Source organism: Chironomus tepperi, unplaced genomic scaffold (assembly GCF_022539635.2).
Source record: "Chironomus tepperi strain 1889 unplaced genomic scaffold, CSIRO-AGI_Ctep_v1 contig_364, whole genome shotgun sequence".
Lineage (NCBI taxonomy): Eukaryota > Metazoa > Arthropoda > Insecta > Diptera > Chironomidae > Chironomus > Chironomus tepperi.
This window is the reverse complement of record NW_027226486.1, coordinates 2060227-2076629: the sequence shown is the minus strand read 5'-3', so window position 1 is coordinate 2076629 and position 16403 is coordinate 2060227. Positions and strand designations below refer to the sequence as shown.

General features: G+C 33.2%; 1 protein-coding gene across 1 annotated transcript in view; it reads right to left on the bottom strand.

The window, feature by feature from the left end:
• stw (straw) overlaps window positions 1-6870 on the bottom strand; it is a 59924-nt gene extending 53054 nt beyond the window's left edge. Inside the window, exon 1 of the mRNA XM_070646626.1 lies at window positions 6315-6870. Within this exon, the coding sequence (XP_070502727.1) occupies window positions 6315-6435 (121 nt within the window). The 5' untranslated portion in view covers window positions 6436-6870. The remainder of the gene's footprint in view (window positions 1-6314) is intronic.
• Between the last annotated feature and the right edge of the window lie 9533 nt (window positions 6871-16403).

The following is a 16403-nucleotide window of genomic DNA, read 5'->3' as shown; positions in this document are numbered from 1 at the left end:
TGCCCTCATACTTAAGTTCTGAGGTTCAAGTGACTTCACATTTGAATTCTAAGCTTCAGGTGGATTCAAACTTGAGTTCAACTATTCAGGTGCCTTCACACGAGAGTTCTATTCATTTTTGATGACTTCATGACACCTTCGCGTCTCACCATCAATATGTAGGAAGACATAGCAGTGCTATACCCAGCAAAAACATTGTGCTGTTCCGCAAAAGATCATTAACTCAATTTTCTTAACACCAAAATTATTCCATCATTTAAAACTTAAAGTTTTACAAACAATTTAAATATTTTTCACCTTAAGCTTCCCACCCCATGATACCGACAACATAAATATCTGTCAAGCTAACAAACTTTTTCCTCACTAAGTAAAGTTTTTACCTCATTTTAAATGCAAACAATGTTGCAAATGCAATAACTTTTATTACTTCATAAAAAAAAATCTCACTTTCATGCACGTTAATAAAGTCACAATTGGCAATGATGACAATTAGAAAATATTTTACATACGTGATGTCCATTCATCAATTTTTTGTGGCTTGTAGAAATTTAAAAAAAAAAAACTTTTCCTTTCAATCATCAAATTGCTACCAAAAAAATGCTTGCCAAAATTGATGTATTTAGTCGAGTGTGGATTTATAGGCATGACGTGTAGACCCATGTAGATGAATAAGAAGATACAAAACGAGAGCAAAATGAGCTCTTTCTTGATGTACTTAACTCATTTTTTTGATCAAAGAGTACGGAATGGGAAGCATAAAGAGAGAAGTACAAAGAGGTATAAAACTGCGGTCAAATTAGCATTAATTTGCAATTAAGCAAGTTTTCTCTTTTAAGCATCAAAAAAATAAAAAAATCTCTTTTAAATGATGTGCAAAAAATGCGCAATTTTATGTTCAGAGTCGAGAAAATGAATTAAATCGAGACTTAAATCAACATTCAATTAAATATTGGATAGTTTTCAATTAAATACGCAAATTTTAATATTGAAAGTCACTTAAATCTGATTTTGTTTTGCATTTTAAAAACATTTCTTCTTATTTCAATTAAAAAAATACTTTTTTTTGTGTCCAACGAACGGGTTTTTTTGCGATAAATTGGTGCCTTTTTTAAAAGAAGTGATATTGAAAGAGATTTAAGCAAATTATTCTTCTTATTTTGTTAAAAATAGTCCAATTATTCAGATAAAATATAATTTGATAATTAATTTAATATCGTGACACAAATTTGAAAATGGAATTGAATTGCAAATCATTAATCGAGTGAACGATTGAGAGTTACTTATAGATTAGACTCTAAAGACAGCTTGAATTAGGTACGAAACTGATTGATAGGAAATTAAAAAATTGCAGATAAATTATCAGACTAATTTGTTAAGATTCTAATTGAATTTGTGGGATAGGCAGTAGAGTAGCTTACCACAAATCTGATAACCGAGTCTTGCATGACTCTGGATTTAAACCGAATCCGGCACCAAGTCAGAGTCATGCCGGACTGACACTGGATTTTCGATTGATTAACCAACTTGTGATATTTAGGTTAAAGAGATTAATACAAAGGTATATAAGAACCAGACCGCCAGACTGCTGTTTAATTGAATTAAAAGTACTCAAATATTGTAAATTCACAAGCTTGAAAGAAAGTACGGCGTAAAAATAGCAATTAATCAGACTCTAGCTAACTTGACTCAGGACTGAGGCCAAATTTCATTAAGTCTTGCTTGAAGTTAGAGTCGCGTAAGTTTAGGACCAGATTTCCGGTCAATTCTGCACCATTTGTCATCTTGGAAACAACCCGGAAGGTACTTGGTGTAGAAATGACTGAAAATCCGGTTTTAAGGCGACTTGGCTATAACATGAGGCCAAATTTCATCGGTTCTGACCTAGGATTAGAGTCCAACCGTCCTGGGGCTGGATTTTAGAACTGCCCAATTCGGTATATCCACCAAACCTCCATACCTCTAACCCAATCATCAACATTCCTCCATCTACATCAATTAACTCAAATTCCCACAATTTCAACTTCAACCTATTCTGCTAAAACCCACAGCATCATAAACATCCAGCAGTGCTACATAAAGAGAAATACAAAAAAATCTCTTTAAACTTATACCGAAATCAATCGATCTCAATTTAATTAATATAATGACTGTAGATTCCAGCCTGCCATTCAATTATTGTATAATTAAATATGTAGCTGAGGTCAAGATTTATTTAATTTCGCGAAACTAGACAAGTTTAATGCTTAATTGAAGGACAAAAGTGCAGAAACAAAAAGCTAATTTAATATAAAAAATATTTTTTCAAATTCATTAAATTAATAAATTTTTTTTTATCATGAATGACAGTCAATGAATGGGCTTAGATCAGGGGTGGACAACCTGTGTGGCTGGGGGACATGGGGATGGGATGAAGTGTAGCTGCCAAGTGCGGTTTCGACTTACTACGAAGGTGTCTCGTGGTCCTCAGTTCGCCCATCACTGACTTAGATGGAATTGAATAATGGAAGTGCAGATGTAAAATATGAGAACTAAGACAGCCTCTTTTAATAGTCTAAGAAGTGTATCAAGGACGTGAAACATATTAATTGTTTTTAATAAATAAGGAAATACAAGAATGTTGATGACAAGACAATTGAGGCACAAAAAAATTCCGTGCAGAAAATTACAGCGCGCGAAAAAAAAAAACAACACAGAATTAACCAAGTTCGGTATGACATCAGAAAAATATTATTGAGTACGCGTGTGGATACATAACAATATGCACTTAAGAAGTCGCACGAATGTAATAGGAATTACAAAATATTCATCATTCATTGTGTGATGTGGACTTATTATTATGACAAAATAATTTTTCAAGATCTAAATTAAGCAGATAAGCCGACAAATTTTATTTTCGAGCGACATTAAATTCCATCGCAGCATGAAATACAATTGCAATGTCATTAAAATCATTAGTAAATATCAATAATATGCAGTTTTTTTTATATATAAATAAAAATTATTGGTAAATTAAATTGAAGGTGTTTTAGATCACGTTTTTTTGTTGTCTTTACAGCCCATGCAGTACACAAGACTCTTTGTACAGAAACTCAATATTGAACATGTGTATATAGTTTAAAGGTTTTCCTCTAACATGCTAGCATGTTGTGTTGTGTTTAATGCAAAAGAATATAGTTATACAGTCAATTGCAAAATGTCAGCGCCGCGCTTATTGAGAGCTGAATAAAAAGAGACTCAATACAACTGTTGTTGAAATAATCTATAATATGGTTAAATAAAAAGCCAAATAGCATTAATAGAGCAATAGAAGTAAAAATTTTTGATCTAATGAATGACTTTAGCTCCACATACCTACATGCACTATATTTTAATTATTATGCAAGTTTAAGAAGAAAAGAATGAGACAGAAAAGGTTGGCATTGAGATTTTTGTTGCCTTTTACTGGTTAGAAATACATCAGATTAAGCGAATGAGATATGTTTAGTTCCATTGCATCATTAAGTATTCACGTGATTGTTTGATTTAATTAAGGTTGTGAGTTTTCCGGAATAAAATGACTTGTAGAAGCAATTTGAGGCTCTAATGAGGGTTGAGGGTTCGAATCCCCTTCCTAGTGGACAGGGTGCTGCTTCACTAGCTGTCCAGGACAGCATGTGCTTGCTAGGGCACAGCTAGGTTAGCTGCAAAGTTGCCCTGATGGCATCAAGGTTCGAAATTGGTTTAATGAGGGTTGAAGATTCGAATCCTCCTCCGAGTGGACGGAATATTGCTTCACTAGTTGTCCTGGGCAGTATATACTCGTTAAGACACAGGTAAGCTGTGAGAAATCGACCTGACAGCATCAAAACGGCTGATTTTGACCCATTTTCATTAACAAACGACCTTAGTCATCCTAAGAGTCATCAATAGAACAACTCATGTCCTCTAAACCTCATCATCATGTCAATTACACACCCCATGACTTCTATATCCACAATAACTCAATCTACCTTACATCACGTTCTAATTAGAACGTGTGAACTACAAACTTATAGGAAGAATAACAAATTAGTCGACAAAATTTGCATTTCCTTTTTTTCTCATTTTTAGCACACAAAAAATTCACATATTTCATTCCAAACTACTTCCAGAATAGCCTTTTGTTACAATATAATAACTCATTCTCTTGCGAGCAAATGTAACATAATTTCTGACATTTCTTGGCTCCATAAATTAAATTTTAGCTTGGGTCAATTTGAATTTTTATTTTAGAAAAATTAAAATTATTTCTGTTTTATGGCTTAAAGTCATGAGAGTTTTACATTTAAAATGGAAATATGAGTAGCTATAAGCAGGTAAGTAAAAATGAACTAGAAGGAAAGTGATAAATTTATTTGATATCTGATTGGAGCTTAAGTGGTTTTAGGTTTGGCTGAATTGACATTATATAAATTATTTTAGTTTTGGCTGTAGTTGTGGCTGTATTTTTGGACTTTTTGAGGCTTTAAAGGTAATTTGTTGAGAAAAATTGGAAATTATTTCAATTTTCATGAATTTTTGAATCAAATTGATGAATTTTTGTAGTTTTTGAAGCTTAGCAGACGGATTGGTCAGCACAGCACACAATTATCGAGTTTCACAAAGATTAGTCAGCCAAAACCCTGAACTTTAAGTCACACTTCCTGAAAAATCCCTCAAAAACTCATTAACATATCTCAGACTTCCTCTACAACTCCCCAAATCCGGTACAAGCTAGTCCACCTGAACATATTCAATCGACATTTAATTTATAACTCAATAAACAGCAACAAGCCCATTTTACATATAAAGCACTATAAAATCAAGTCTTAATTTAAATTGAATTAAAATCCGCATGTTATATCTAGTCAGAACAATTACACGGTAACCGCAGAACCGACAGCTAATATCTATAATTGCTTTCCTATTGCTCCGGAAAAGCTGCACTTGATTAGCCATTAAAGCAAGCTGTAGATCAACTAATAGAGATTAATGCTTAATTTTTACCTTCAAAATATTTTTTTGTCAATTTCTCAGACATTCCAAAAAAAATTAAATTTCCGTGCATTGAGCAACATGTCAAATTGTAAGTCAATTGCATAATTAGTCAAAAAAAAATAAGTGTGATTGAGTACGAGAGACATAATATCCGGATTAATCTCGCAGTCCTCGCAAAACTAAAATTAGAACTACAAATGGAGCAGCATGCAAAAAAAAACAAGGTTGAACAACTTCTCAATATACTTTCTGTTGCTTAGACAGATACTAGAGTGTATATGGCATAGCTACAGATACTAGAGAGTGAGTGGGGCCCTTTGTTTGCATTGGGGTGTGAGTTAGGCTTCCTTAAATTGCAAATGAGTTTATAAATTGGGAAATGAGGAGGAAAAATGTCCGAAAATATGCTGCAATGAGGATTGAGCTTGCGGACTAGGAATTTAATAGAAATTGGGTGATTTGGCCAGCAGTAGGGTCAGATGGAGAGTCTTTTAGGAACATAGCTACAGTAAGTAAACTACTAAGTAATTATTAAGATAGTAGAAGCTACTGAATCAGCCACAATCATTACAACCAGCCACAGTCATTTCAATCTCAATCTAAATCAGCTCCAACCACAAAAATCAGCATCTAAATGCTCTATAATATCAATAATATTACTTTTACTCATTATCAATATCTATACTAGATATATGACACGAATGTAGGTACACTAAGGTACATTAAGTAATAAATTATTCGACAAAAAAAAACTGTTTATTTGTATTCTAAGCGCGAGTGCACATTCGATATGTTTTACATGCATTTTATAGTTGCAACACGTTCTTGAAAGGAATGTGTGCTTTAAAGGTTGTCTGTGCTGTGTGCTTTTTTATGATTTTTTATTTTTTACTTCACACATTTATGCTCAATGAATTTAATTTTGATTATTATTATTTTTTGTTGCGAAATTAGAACAATTAAGCTTGTAGCAAGCAATATATGTGAATTATGCGTGTATACATGACGTGCCATGTTAAAGATTTCTAAATCACTACAATTTCTTTGAATAACAAAAAAAAATTAGACCTGATTTCACACACATTTGGTATTAATTGCATTTTATCATTGTTCTAATTTTATTTCTCACATTATTACTTCATTTGTTCATTATGCTCTGCCTGATCATGTCTTCTGCAATATGTGGAAGAAATCAGGTTGGTAGAACTTTCCACTTGACATATCTAACATACTTATTTGATCTGGATTCTCAATTTTCATTTTCTATACGCGTGTCACTTTCTTTATGCTGTATAAACTGCTTAATATTTTAGACTCACCTCTTGTGACTTTTGCTTGTGGCTGAATTGGCTGCTGTTGAACGCGTACAGCATTGACAGTAATAATCAGACATAGCAATAATCCAAAGGACTTAATGTGCCAGTTATTGTTCGTTGTCATTTTTGCTTGACTTATTTTTATTTGATTATTTAAAATAATAATTTGTGTGAAGTAAGTTCCTTAACAACACACTGCACCGATGCACAACTTTATATTATTTTTTTGAATTTTTATTTTTCACTTTTTTTGAGAATTTTTTTAATTAAAAAATATTTTAATTTTCACGCACTATTTTTAAAATATTTTTGTAATTCCACTTTAAATCCGAATTATTATTTTTTTTATTAAGCACTTGTTTGCACACTGCTGGCTCAAAGTGCAATGAAAGGAGTTCTCTCAAGTGAACATGAATTCAAACTGTAAATTAAACAACCGAACCGCTTTTAATTCGCATAACCAATTTTTTTTTTTGAGCGGGAGTGATGGAAAGAAACAAAATCACTTTTTTTATTTTTTTTTTTTTATTTCGACATGAATGCCGTATTGACTGGCAAAGCAAAGCTTTAAGACTGGAATGGTTAATTGGAAATCGAGGTGCTTTTAAAAAAGTATTTTTTTTTTCTTCTCATTTCTCAGTGCTCGCTTTACGATCGAGACAGATCTGCACAAAAACGATCGTGCTGTTATGTAGCGGGGTGGGGAGGAACAAACATCGGCTTATGGGTAGGGGAAAGCAGCTGTGTACTTGCAATAGCTATGAGAAGAAAATTGACTGTAAGAAAGCGTGATTTCCCCTTTTTATTTTGTGTGTTGATGATGTCTAGTGTGCAGCATAGATGTATAGAGCGCGCGCGAAAATAAAACCTGACCAGATTCAACAATCATAACAGCATTAAGTAGCAATAGCAGCGGCATTTTCTCACAATTGAGATTATTGAGAAGAATTAACTGAGAGTGAAATAAAAATGAAGCAATTTTTGTGCCGTTACATCTTCTGCCGACTTCTACATTTTTTTTCTTCCTCTTCTGCTGCTTCTTTACCTTCTCAATTATTCACTATGTTAAAAGATATTCCATAATAGTAGCAGTAGTAATAATAATGATCATGATGAGACAATTGTAAAGTGAAATGAAAAACCTGTCTGGCGAGAATCTTTCTGTGTCAGTAAGCCAAACGGCAGAACAAGCCCATCCATGCATGCATGCATGATGATAATCAGTTCTTTTCTGCAGACGTGCTTGTTTTGCTTTCGTTAGGTAGGGGATTCTAGAATTCTCGGATATTTGTTGCAATTTATTATGCTGGTTTTTCTGGTTGATTATGGAAAAAAGTCTAGTTTGGCGACTGATTGGCTGTGCTTGAAATCTGATGAGTTACAACTATGCTTGGTGTAATTACGTGTGTGATACGAGAATGCCATGTTGATAACATGCAATTTAACGATTGAGAGGTTAGAATCTGATAGGAATCGAACCCCCATGTCCTAACAATTCATTTCTGTTGCTTGATCAATTGGTCATGGAGTCCTTAATTTCATATTTTTTGATTAGTCTACATATGATTCGATATAGCAGATTCTGCTCTACTTCAACACAACACTTGATTCTACAAGAATAATGATTTTTATATCCATAATTATTTGAATCTATCCCTGGCTCACACTTGCCAGTTTCAAGTGCAATTCAACAATTTCCATCCAAGAGTTCTCTAGTCATCCACATGCCCCCTCCCACCCCCATTCTAAATCCTCTATTCTAATCATTGATCAACTCTGCTTGCCTAGTTTCACATTACATGCCCTAGAAGTTAGTGTTCATTAAAAATTAAAAGTACACCTGTATGTCGTTAAGCGAAACGGCAGTTTTCATGTATTTTATAATTAATTAATTATTTTTAAATTTGGAATCGAATTTGTGTATTGTGTATAATGTAGCATGCTTTAAATAATTGCAAGTTATTTAAACGTTATCAGAAGGCCTGTGGATGCTCCATTGGTAAAGGTATTTAAATCCAACTTTTTGATGACAAGAGATCGCGCGGCAGGCCAAAAAACTCATGGAAGGAAGCTGTCGATAGCTGTTGGTAATTGGCAAGCGGTAGCCAGCGATAGAGCCAGCTTCAGGAACCGACTGAGGGAGGCCATGGATCGCACTTGATCTATACGGCCAGCGAAGTAAGTAAGTAAGATAGCATGATTTGCAAGAAACGACACCTGCATATGCCGGCTCCTCAACGTTACATTGTAATATTGGAACCAAATCATTAACGAATGTGTCAATTTTAAGCACAAAAAAAAAACAAAAGTCTCTCGTTCAAATTGACGTACTCTAGATAATATTCAAGAAACCGGCTGTTGGAATTCAAATAAAATTAATATTATTAATTCAACGCATGCCCCTCTTTGCAGTCACTAAATTCCACGATGAACAAGAATTTCAGTCCCTCTACTTAGTAAGAATAAGATAAAAAGTGTCTCAAACAGAAAAATGTAGAGTACGTGAGATTAATTAATTGGCAACAAAAAAAAAGCAAGCGTGCCCCACCTCGCCCGTTGAGTGTTATAGCCTTTTTTGAGATGAAAAAAGCATGAATAATTATGTACTCGCATGCGAGTATGCATGGATGTAGAAATAATAGGACTGATTGCAATTGAGATTACGATGAAGACATAATCCATTATGGTAATCAGTTTAACGCTTCTCAACATTGTTACTCATCATGTCTTCGGCATCATTATTATTTTTTTCTCATTCCAATAAGGAAATAAGGCAAACCACAAAAAAGTATTTCAGATGGAACTACGAATGCGATTCACATTACTCGTGTGTCTCTGGTGTCGTTGCAATTTTCAATAATATTGACATCTTAATATGCTTGCTGCTTATTTTCTTGTCATGAATACCTTCATCGTAATATTATGAAGGCATCGTAATAGCTAACTATGTCTGTGTCTTATTTTCGAGCGGTACATATTTAGTGAAATATTGAAACTCATAATGTTGTTATTATTGTTAGTTATTTGACGATTATTATTGTTAAATGAAAAAAAAAACAAGTATCGACGTAGTCACTCGTGACCGACAGAAGCGCATTTTTAATTTACACAATCCAGATGCTAAGTTTCATGATTAAAGAACACCAACTTGTCAAAAAATGTCAAAAAAAGAAAAAAACGGACAAACGGACAAACGAACAGTCGGACGGACAGACAGACGAACGAACAGACAGACGAACGAACAGACAGACGAACGAACAGACAGACGAACGAACAGACAGACGGACAGACAGACGGACGGACAGACAGACGGACGGACAGACAGACGGACGGACAGACAGACGGACGGACGGACAGACAGACGGACGGACAGACAGACGGACGGACAGACAGACAGACAGACAGACGGACAGACAGACGAACGAACAGATGAACGGACAGACGAACGGACAGACCGACTCACAGACGGACAGACAGACAGACAGACAGACAAAGTGCAGACACTACCGTCTTTTCCTATTAGAAAAATGCGCTAAAAATATATTTATAAAATTGCACATTAAATGTAATATGACTGAAATATTACTGTGGTGATATTAATCATGACGTTTTATCTTGCGTCGATCAATCTCACGTGACAAAATTTTTTTGAGGCAATTAAACTTTTTTTGTTCATATGTGTGACTTTTTTTGGGTGAGTATGTTGCTGTAAATTGCACGAGAATCGGTAGTTTAGTCTGGTTTGGCCCGCAAATGCAAAATAAGTCTATATAGAGGTTAAATTTATAAATTTTTGAATGTTTTGGTAGACATGATGCAGATGGGATCGTGTTTAAAGTAGATTTGAATAATTTTGATGGAATACTGTCATCAGGTAGAGAAAGGAATTACAAATTTTATGCTAAGCAATAGATTTAGACAGCCACGTGTATATCACATTTGAAACTGAACAAAACTATGGCAATATGTGTCAAATTTTTGATTTTTGATCTTTAATCATTAAACAGCTGGATCCAATTTGGTCCATTTTAGGAGTTATGATCATGAATATGCACAACTCATATTAATTCTCTTTAAGACATCTCTCGACTGTACAAAAATTTATTATAACTATTCAAAAGCAAGCCAATGCCCAATTAATGACTAGTTCTATTCTAAAGTATTTTTGTCACGTCTAGGTTAATCCCTTACTACACCTTTATCCTCAGTCAAACCATAAATTGTGTCAATTTCACTTCAATTCACAAATTACAACAATAATGGTAAAATCACGAAACAAAATAAATATGAAAAATCAATACAACAATAATTTGTAAACTTTAATTTAGTCAATAAGTCATGAAAATTTGTTCTATGTAGGCATTAATACTTCATTCACAATGTAATTCATTGTTAAATACCTTTCATGAGAAAAATGTCATGTGCTTAAATCAGAGCAGTTTATCGATATTAATAAACAAGTTTGGTTTATTTTTAAATATTTTATAAAGGTTTTAGTAGTGGAAACTGTTTTAGTTCACAGGAAAGTTTAATAATATACTGACCATTTTCAGATCATTTATTTAAAGCGATTGATGAATCAAAGGCTGAATTGAAATAAATAAATTAGGTGAAAATTGGATAATATTGTTGTTGATTACTGTGTGGACTTTTTTTTATCTGAAAGATGTAATTTAAATAATTTTTATAAATAGAGCAATCATTTGTTGGACTATTGACTCGTCTAGCAAAGACAGCAGAGTGACGCAAATGAGAAAAATTGATTGTTGACTCTGACATGACACTGGGTCTGTTTTGGATGCTTTTTTAATGTGGCAATTTCTCAATGGCTGCTAGTTTACTTTCGGAAGCGGCTTTTGTTCAACGTATTTGTGCCACTGTGTGAGCAATGATGCAAAAGTGCTGGGAATTAGAAACTGGCAGAAGTTATCTAAAGACAGATCCAGTTTTCGACGAATTCTAAATGTGTCAATGGGCATTTTCTTCCCGTGCGCTTTCGCCAAGGAATTAAGTATTTGTGTCAATCGGGTTAGTGTCTCTGTAATTTACAGAGTTGACGCTGAAACGATGGGCGGCGTCCAACAAATATTCTCAATTTTTTTTTAAATGAAAGATTTCAGTTATGGTTGAGGGATTTATCCATAGTCTCCCTTGCTATATGAGCTGTTCTATATCAACAATGTGCCCTCCTCCCTTACGTGTTCCTCCATAAGTCCTATGAAATTTCTGAGCAATCCTCATGTGCTTGATATAGAGCAACCTATAATTTTGTCTACTAAATTTATGTTGTTTGCTAGCATTTAGAAGCCTAGATGTCGAGACTGATTTTCATGATTTCCTCGGCTTTGAGATTTGTCTAGACTAGGGCTTCCGGAACATTTTTTGGAGTTTTTGTCATAACCTCGGACTTGGTCTCGATTTCAGTTTCGGACTCTGTTTTTGTTTAGGTTTTGGTCTCGATGTCAGTCTCAGTTTCAATCTCGAACCAAATTCTTGTTTCTATTTGGATCTTGCTCTCAGTCTCGATCCCGATCTCAAACTAGTTCTCGAGAATTTGACAAAATCGATACTATATGAAGCGCTATTGGTGATAGCATTGGACCTCAAAAAAAAGTCAATTACTCCAAAAGCCATTAAAATTGACCAATTTTTAGTTGTCAAAAAAATTATTTCAATGAATATTTCAGCTCAAAACAGCTTTACTTTCCAGTCTAATCAAAAAAGGTAAGTAAATTATTGCACACTCTAGTCAATTAATAGTTTTTCAACCTCACACTTATCTAAAATCTGAATCAAAAAAATTTTTTGACTCTTTTTTTCAGCCTTTAATTTATTTATAGCTGATCTCGCACACCTTTTTAAACATTTTTTTTTTCGAATCCATTTTTTATCATTTAATCTCATGGCGTAATGCAATACAATAAATATTAACAAAATATATTTAATATAAATCCACACCTTTTCACCCTAGAAGTGAATAATGTTATTGAGAAAAATCGCTTAAACCAGTGAAAACATACAGTAATTAATAAGGCTGGAAAGAAAGTCAAAAAAAAAGATTAAGAAATAATAAAAAAAAGTTCATTAAAAATTGATCAAGCTCCATCAAAAAAAAATAAAAGGCATTCATGTCGTGCCTACAATATTTATTAAACAAAATATATTTTTGGGCACTTTGCTCTTTTGGATCTATCTTATCACAATTTTTGTCTCTCTTGTACCAAGGCATATAAATTATGAATTATCTTAAGTTGAAAGGTGTATGTTCATATATATATACATTTGCGGATTACCAAAAAAAAAAAGACATTAATGGCGTTAAGTCTACTTTCATTCTCTCCATTCCTTCCCTTTTTGTATTCGTTTTGTTACAAATTCAGCATATGCTGAAGAATCAATAAGACATTAAACAATTTTTAATTTTAAGCAATTAGAAATGAACAGGACTTAGTTTTGGTTCATGAACAGCTTTTCTCTTTGTGTCTGATTTCACTGCCAACGTTGCTTACTTTATGCTGGCTTAAAAAGAAACTTTTAGACATTTTTTTATGATACTGGCAATTATTTTTGCTTCGGGTTGAGACAATTAAGTTGTATAAAAGAAGTCAGACTAAGGGGATGTAACGTGTGTAAATTTGTAGCAGGAAGCTGTTTAGAGACGGCATAGGTGGTGTGGCATTAGGATTTGAGAATTGATTTACTGCATATTTGGATAATTGCAGAAAGTGAAAAATGTAAAAGAATGATAAGAATTTGGTTAAAAAAGTTGCTCTAACAGGAAAGAGCATGCTTTCATGATCCAAAAAGACATCTACCGTACCTAAAAGAGGTCTCTATTTCTGTTAGGGTTGTATGGAGTTGAATCGACTTTTTCATACAAGTTCAGAATCAACTTCAAGCTCTGATTATTAATATTCCAAGATTTAAGGAGGAATAAGAAACTGCTAAGCTAGTGCTAAGCTAGCAACATCTCTAGAAGATGAACCGGTCATAAAGCATTCATTGATCTCTTTTAGAAGATAATCCTGCTCAACTTGTAATTACCGCATTCTAAAATGCAGATACACTAGATTACATATGATGTCATTAAAATGTAGATCAAGCTAACAACTTATTAAAGTAAAAATTGTATAATCTAGCTAGCAGAGTAGTTTATAGGGTGATATGCAGTTATATTGTGTCAAAACGTAGATATTCTAAGTTATATAAATGCAATTAAAATGTTGTTTTACCACTTCATTACTTCGCTGATTTAATAGGTGATTTGTGATTTATAGCTTCTCTTAGATGACCCATAAAGCTGACTGTATCGTAAACTAAGGTTTGCTAATTAGCAAAGAAGTCTATGAATTCTAGAGTATTCTGAATATAAATGATCACAATTAGGTTCTCATCCAGTCATAGATTACAATTAATACATGCAAAATACAGTTAAGAACTTCCGATGTCTCGACTTCAATGAATTCTTGATATTGAGGGGGAATAGGGAATAGAGGTAAACTCTTTAGACAATATAAGACTAGTTTGAAGTTCGAACACCGAATATTCTCCTTCTAATATTTGATTATAAGCGAATTTGGCAACAATTCAACGTTACGTCGGTCTGAGTGTGGATCTTTGATCAATTAGCCGATTGAGGTTATTCAGATTCTGTCTGAGCAAGCTAAGAAATATCAAAGAAGATCTAAATTCTTTATTGAAACCCATAAGTTTCATAACTTTAGTTCCAGGCCAGTTTCATTGAAATCTAGGGTCAGTTTGAGTGTAATCAGTCTGAGATACGACTTTTGGTCATTTCGGTCATTTCATTGCCGGCGATCCAGTTATAGGTAGCATCGGCGGGAGGCCATGGATCACAGTTGATCTGTACGGCCAGCGAAGTAAGTAAGTAAGTGTTTGCCGGGTAAATATTAATAAATTCGATCAACTTTCTGATGATCATCAAATGCGAACCTGAATGTGAACGGTTTTTTTTCGATCATTTCAGGTTTTCCAGCATCAAATGAAATCTACGCATTTATATTGTTAAATTTAATCACTTTAATAAAATCAAAGCAATCCAAAAAATTAAACCTTTCAAAAATTGAATATTTCAACTTCATTCATATTAAAAATTTCTCATTTCTCTCATTGTGTCGTTACTTCCAGCAGAATAGACCACTCGGCATATTATTAAACCATTTAAAATTCGCAGTTAAGATAAATTTCTTTCTCTTTCATTCCTTTTCCACGTTTATGTGAACACATACATATGCTTATTATGTAGGCTTATCCGATGCTTTAAGAGCAGACATATCGGTTACTAGTAAGTACATTAATTAATCTTTATGAACGCAGTATAAACGTGATGAGATTATAAATGTTTAAAAAGGTACAGTCGTTAAAATTTAGTGCTGTCGATACCGATTTGATGTAAATTCAATATCCATATATCCATTCATTAACGTTTATAGAGCAAAATTTCGGTGGGTCCACGCACTTATTGATATTTTTTTTTCATGTTCCTTAATAACCATTTTTTATTTATTAATTACCACTTAATCATATCGCTCTGGGTTACTTTCGCCTTCTTTTTTTTGTTCGCAGAAATATACCGAATTGTAATTACTGTATTGATTATTTTTTTGTATACCTTTATTCCTTATTTCACAAAGAATTATGTGGCTACATTTATATTGTGAAGGTCGTCACTACACGAGACTTGCATATCAAATATCGCTTTAAACTTTACTTACGTTGACCATTCCCAATTTTTCATTCGTTCAACATGCTTTGTTGAGAATATTGTAGCATGTTTTTGGTTTGGGTGCTGTTGTAAATTGTTATTGATGGGAGAACAAATTGTTGGCTGGCTTGGGTTTTGATTTGAAGTGTTTTTGGATTCTGTATCTTTTAAACTGCTTGAACTTTGGACTAAACAGATTTTTTAGTCTGAATTTTTCTAATTTCACAAATTTTTGACAAGATCTTTCAAAGCTTACTTAGATTTTCAACTTAACAACGACAATTTTTGGATTTTGAACTTTAGAACAGTCAAAATTCAAATTTTTAAATATCGTTACAATTCAAATATTTCAAAACCGTTAACATTCAAATTTCTAAAGGCATAAAAAATCTAGAATAATCAATTATTCATGCTTCTACATTTGTGCTTCATACATTCCACAATATGCGCTCCATTAACTAATCCAATGCGTCAGCTGCGACCACAAATCACGTCTTTTGTTTTTGGCTACCCTTTCATGAAAAATTATATCAACCATATACCAAAATTCATTACTATCAAGCAAATTGCCTTCCGGGACTAGCCTTTTGCTGCCGTTCTAAGATTTCTTTGTTTAGACTTTTTTTTTTGATTTCCACGACCATAAAAACCTCCTTAATTCATTAATACATGTGTAATATACCTTTAAGCTCGTGTTACGTTACACTAAATTTAAGCTTAACATGAAGCTATAAAGACTTACTCACGAGTGCCAAAAGGTGTGATTATTTACTAATAGAACTAATTTGTCAATGATATGTGAGCATGAATACATTAAGACTCAAATAATCCAATTATTGTGCGATTTTTCTGTGGTTTATTTCATGCATTTGCTGAACGTATTGCTGGATAATTAATTACATCCTTCCATTTCGTTCTACATATGATCCAATTTCCTTAATTTAAATTGAGGCTATTGGCTATCAACTGCTCTATATTCATAGCCAATGATTTATCATTTTACTTCCAATTTCATTGTTTTAATCAAAAATTTCATCATCTTTTTTTTGTGGTCATACGAAAGATGTTGAATCTCTTTTTCAGTAATTGATCCATGACTTGCATTTCACTTAAATGTTTGAGCAAATCTCTTACTTCTTATTTGGAATAAATAACATAAATTTGCGTCAAATAAATTAGATATAGTTTAAGTAGTAAAAGATAGAATTAATAATTTTAATTGGACTGAACTGAATATTTGAAGATTGTTAAGTTTTTTTGCGGACCGAGTAAAAAATTGGATGGTTTTTAGGTTGGTTGTGATTTAATGGAGAGTTAATGCGGTTCAGTGGAGGTTGAACAGTAAGCTCTTAATGAATATGAACTTG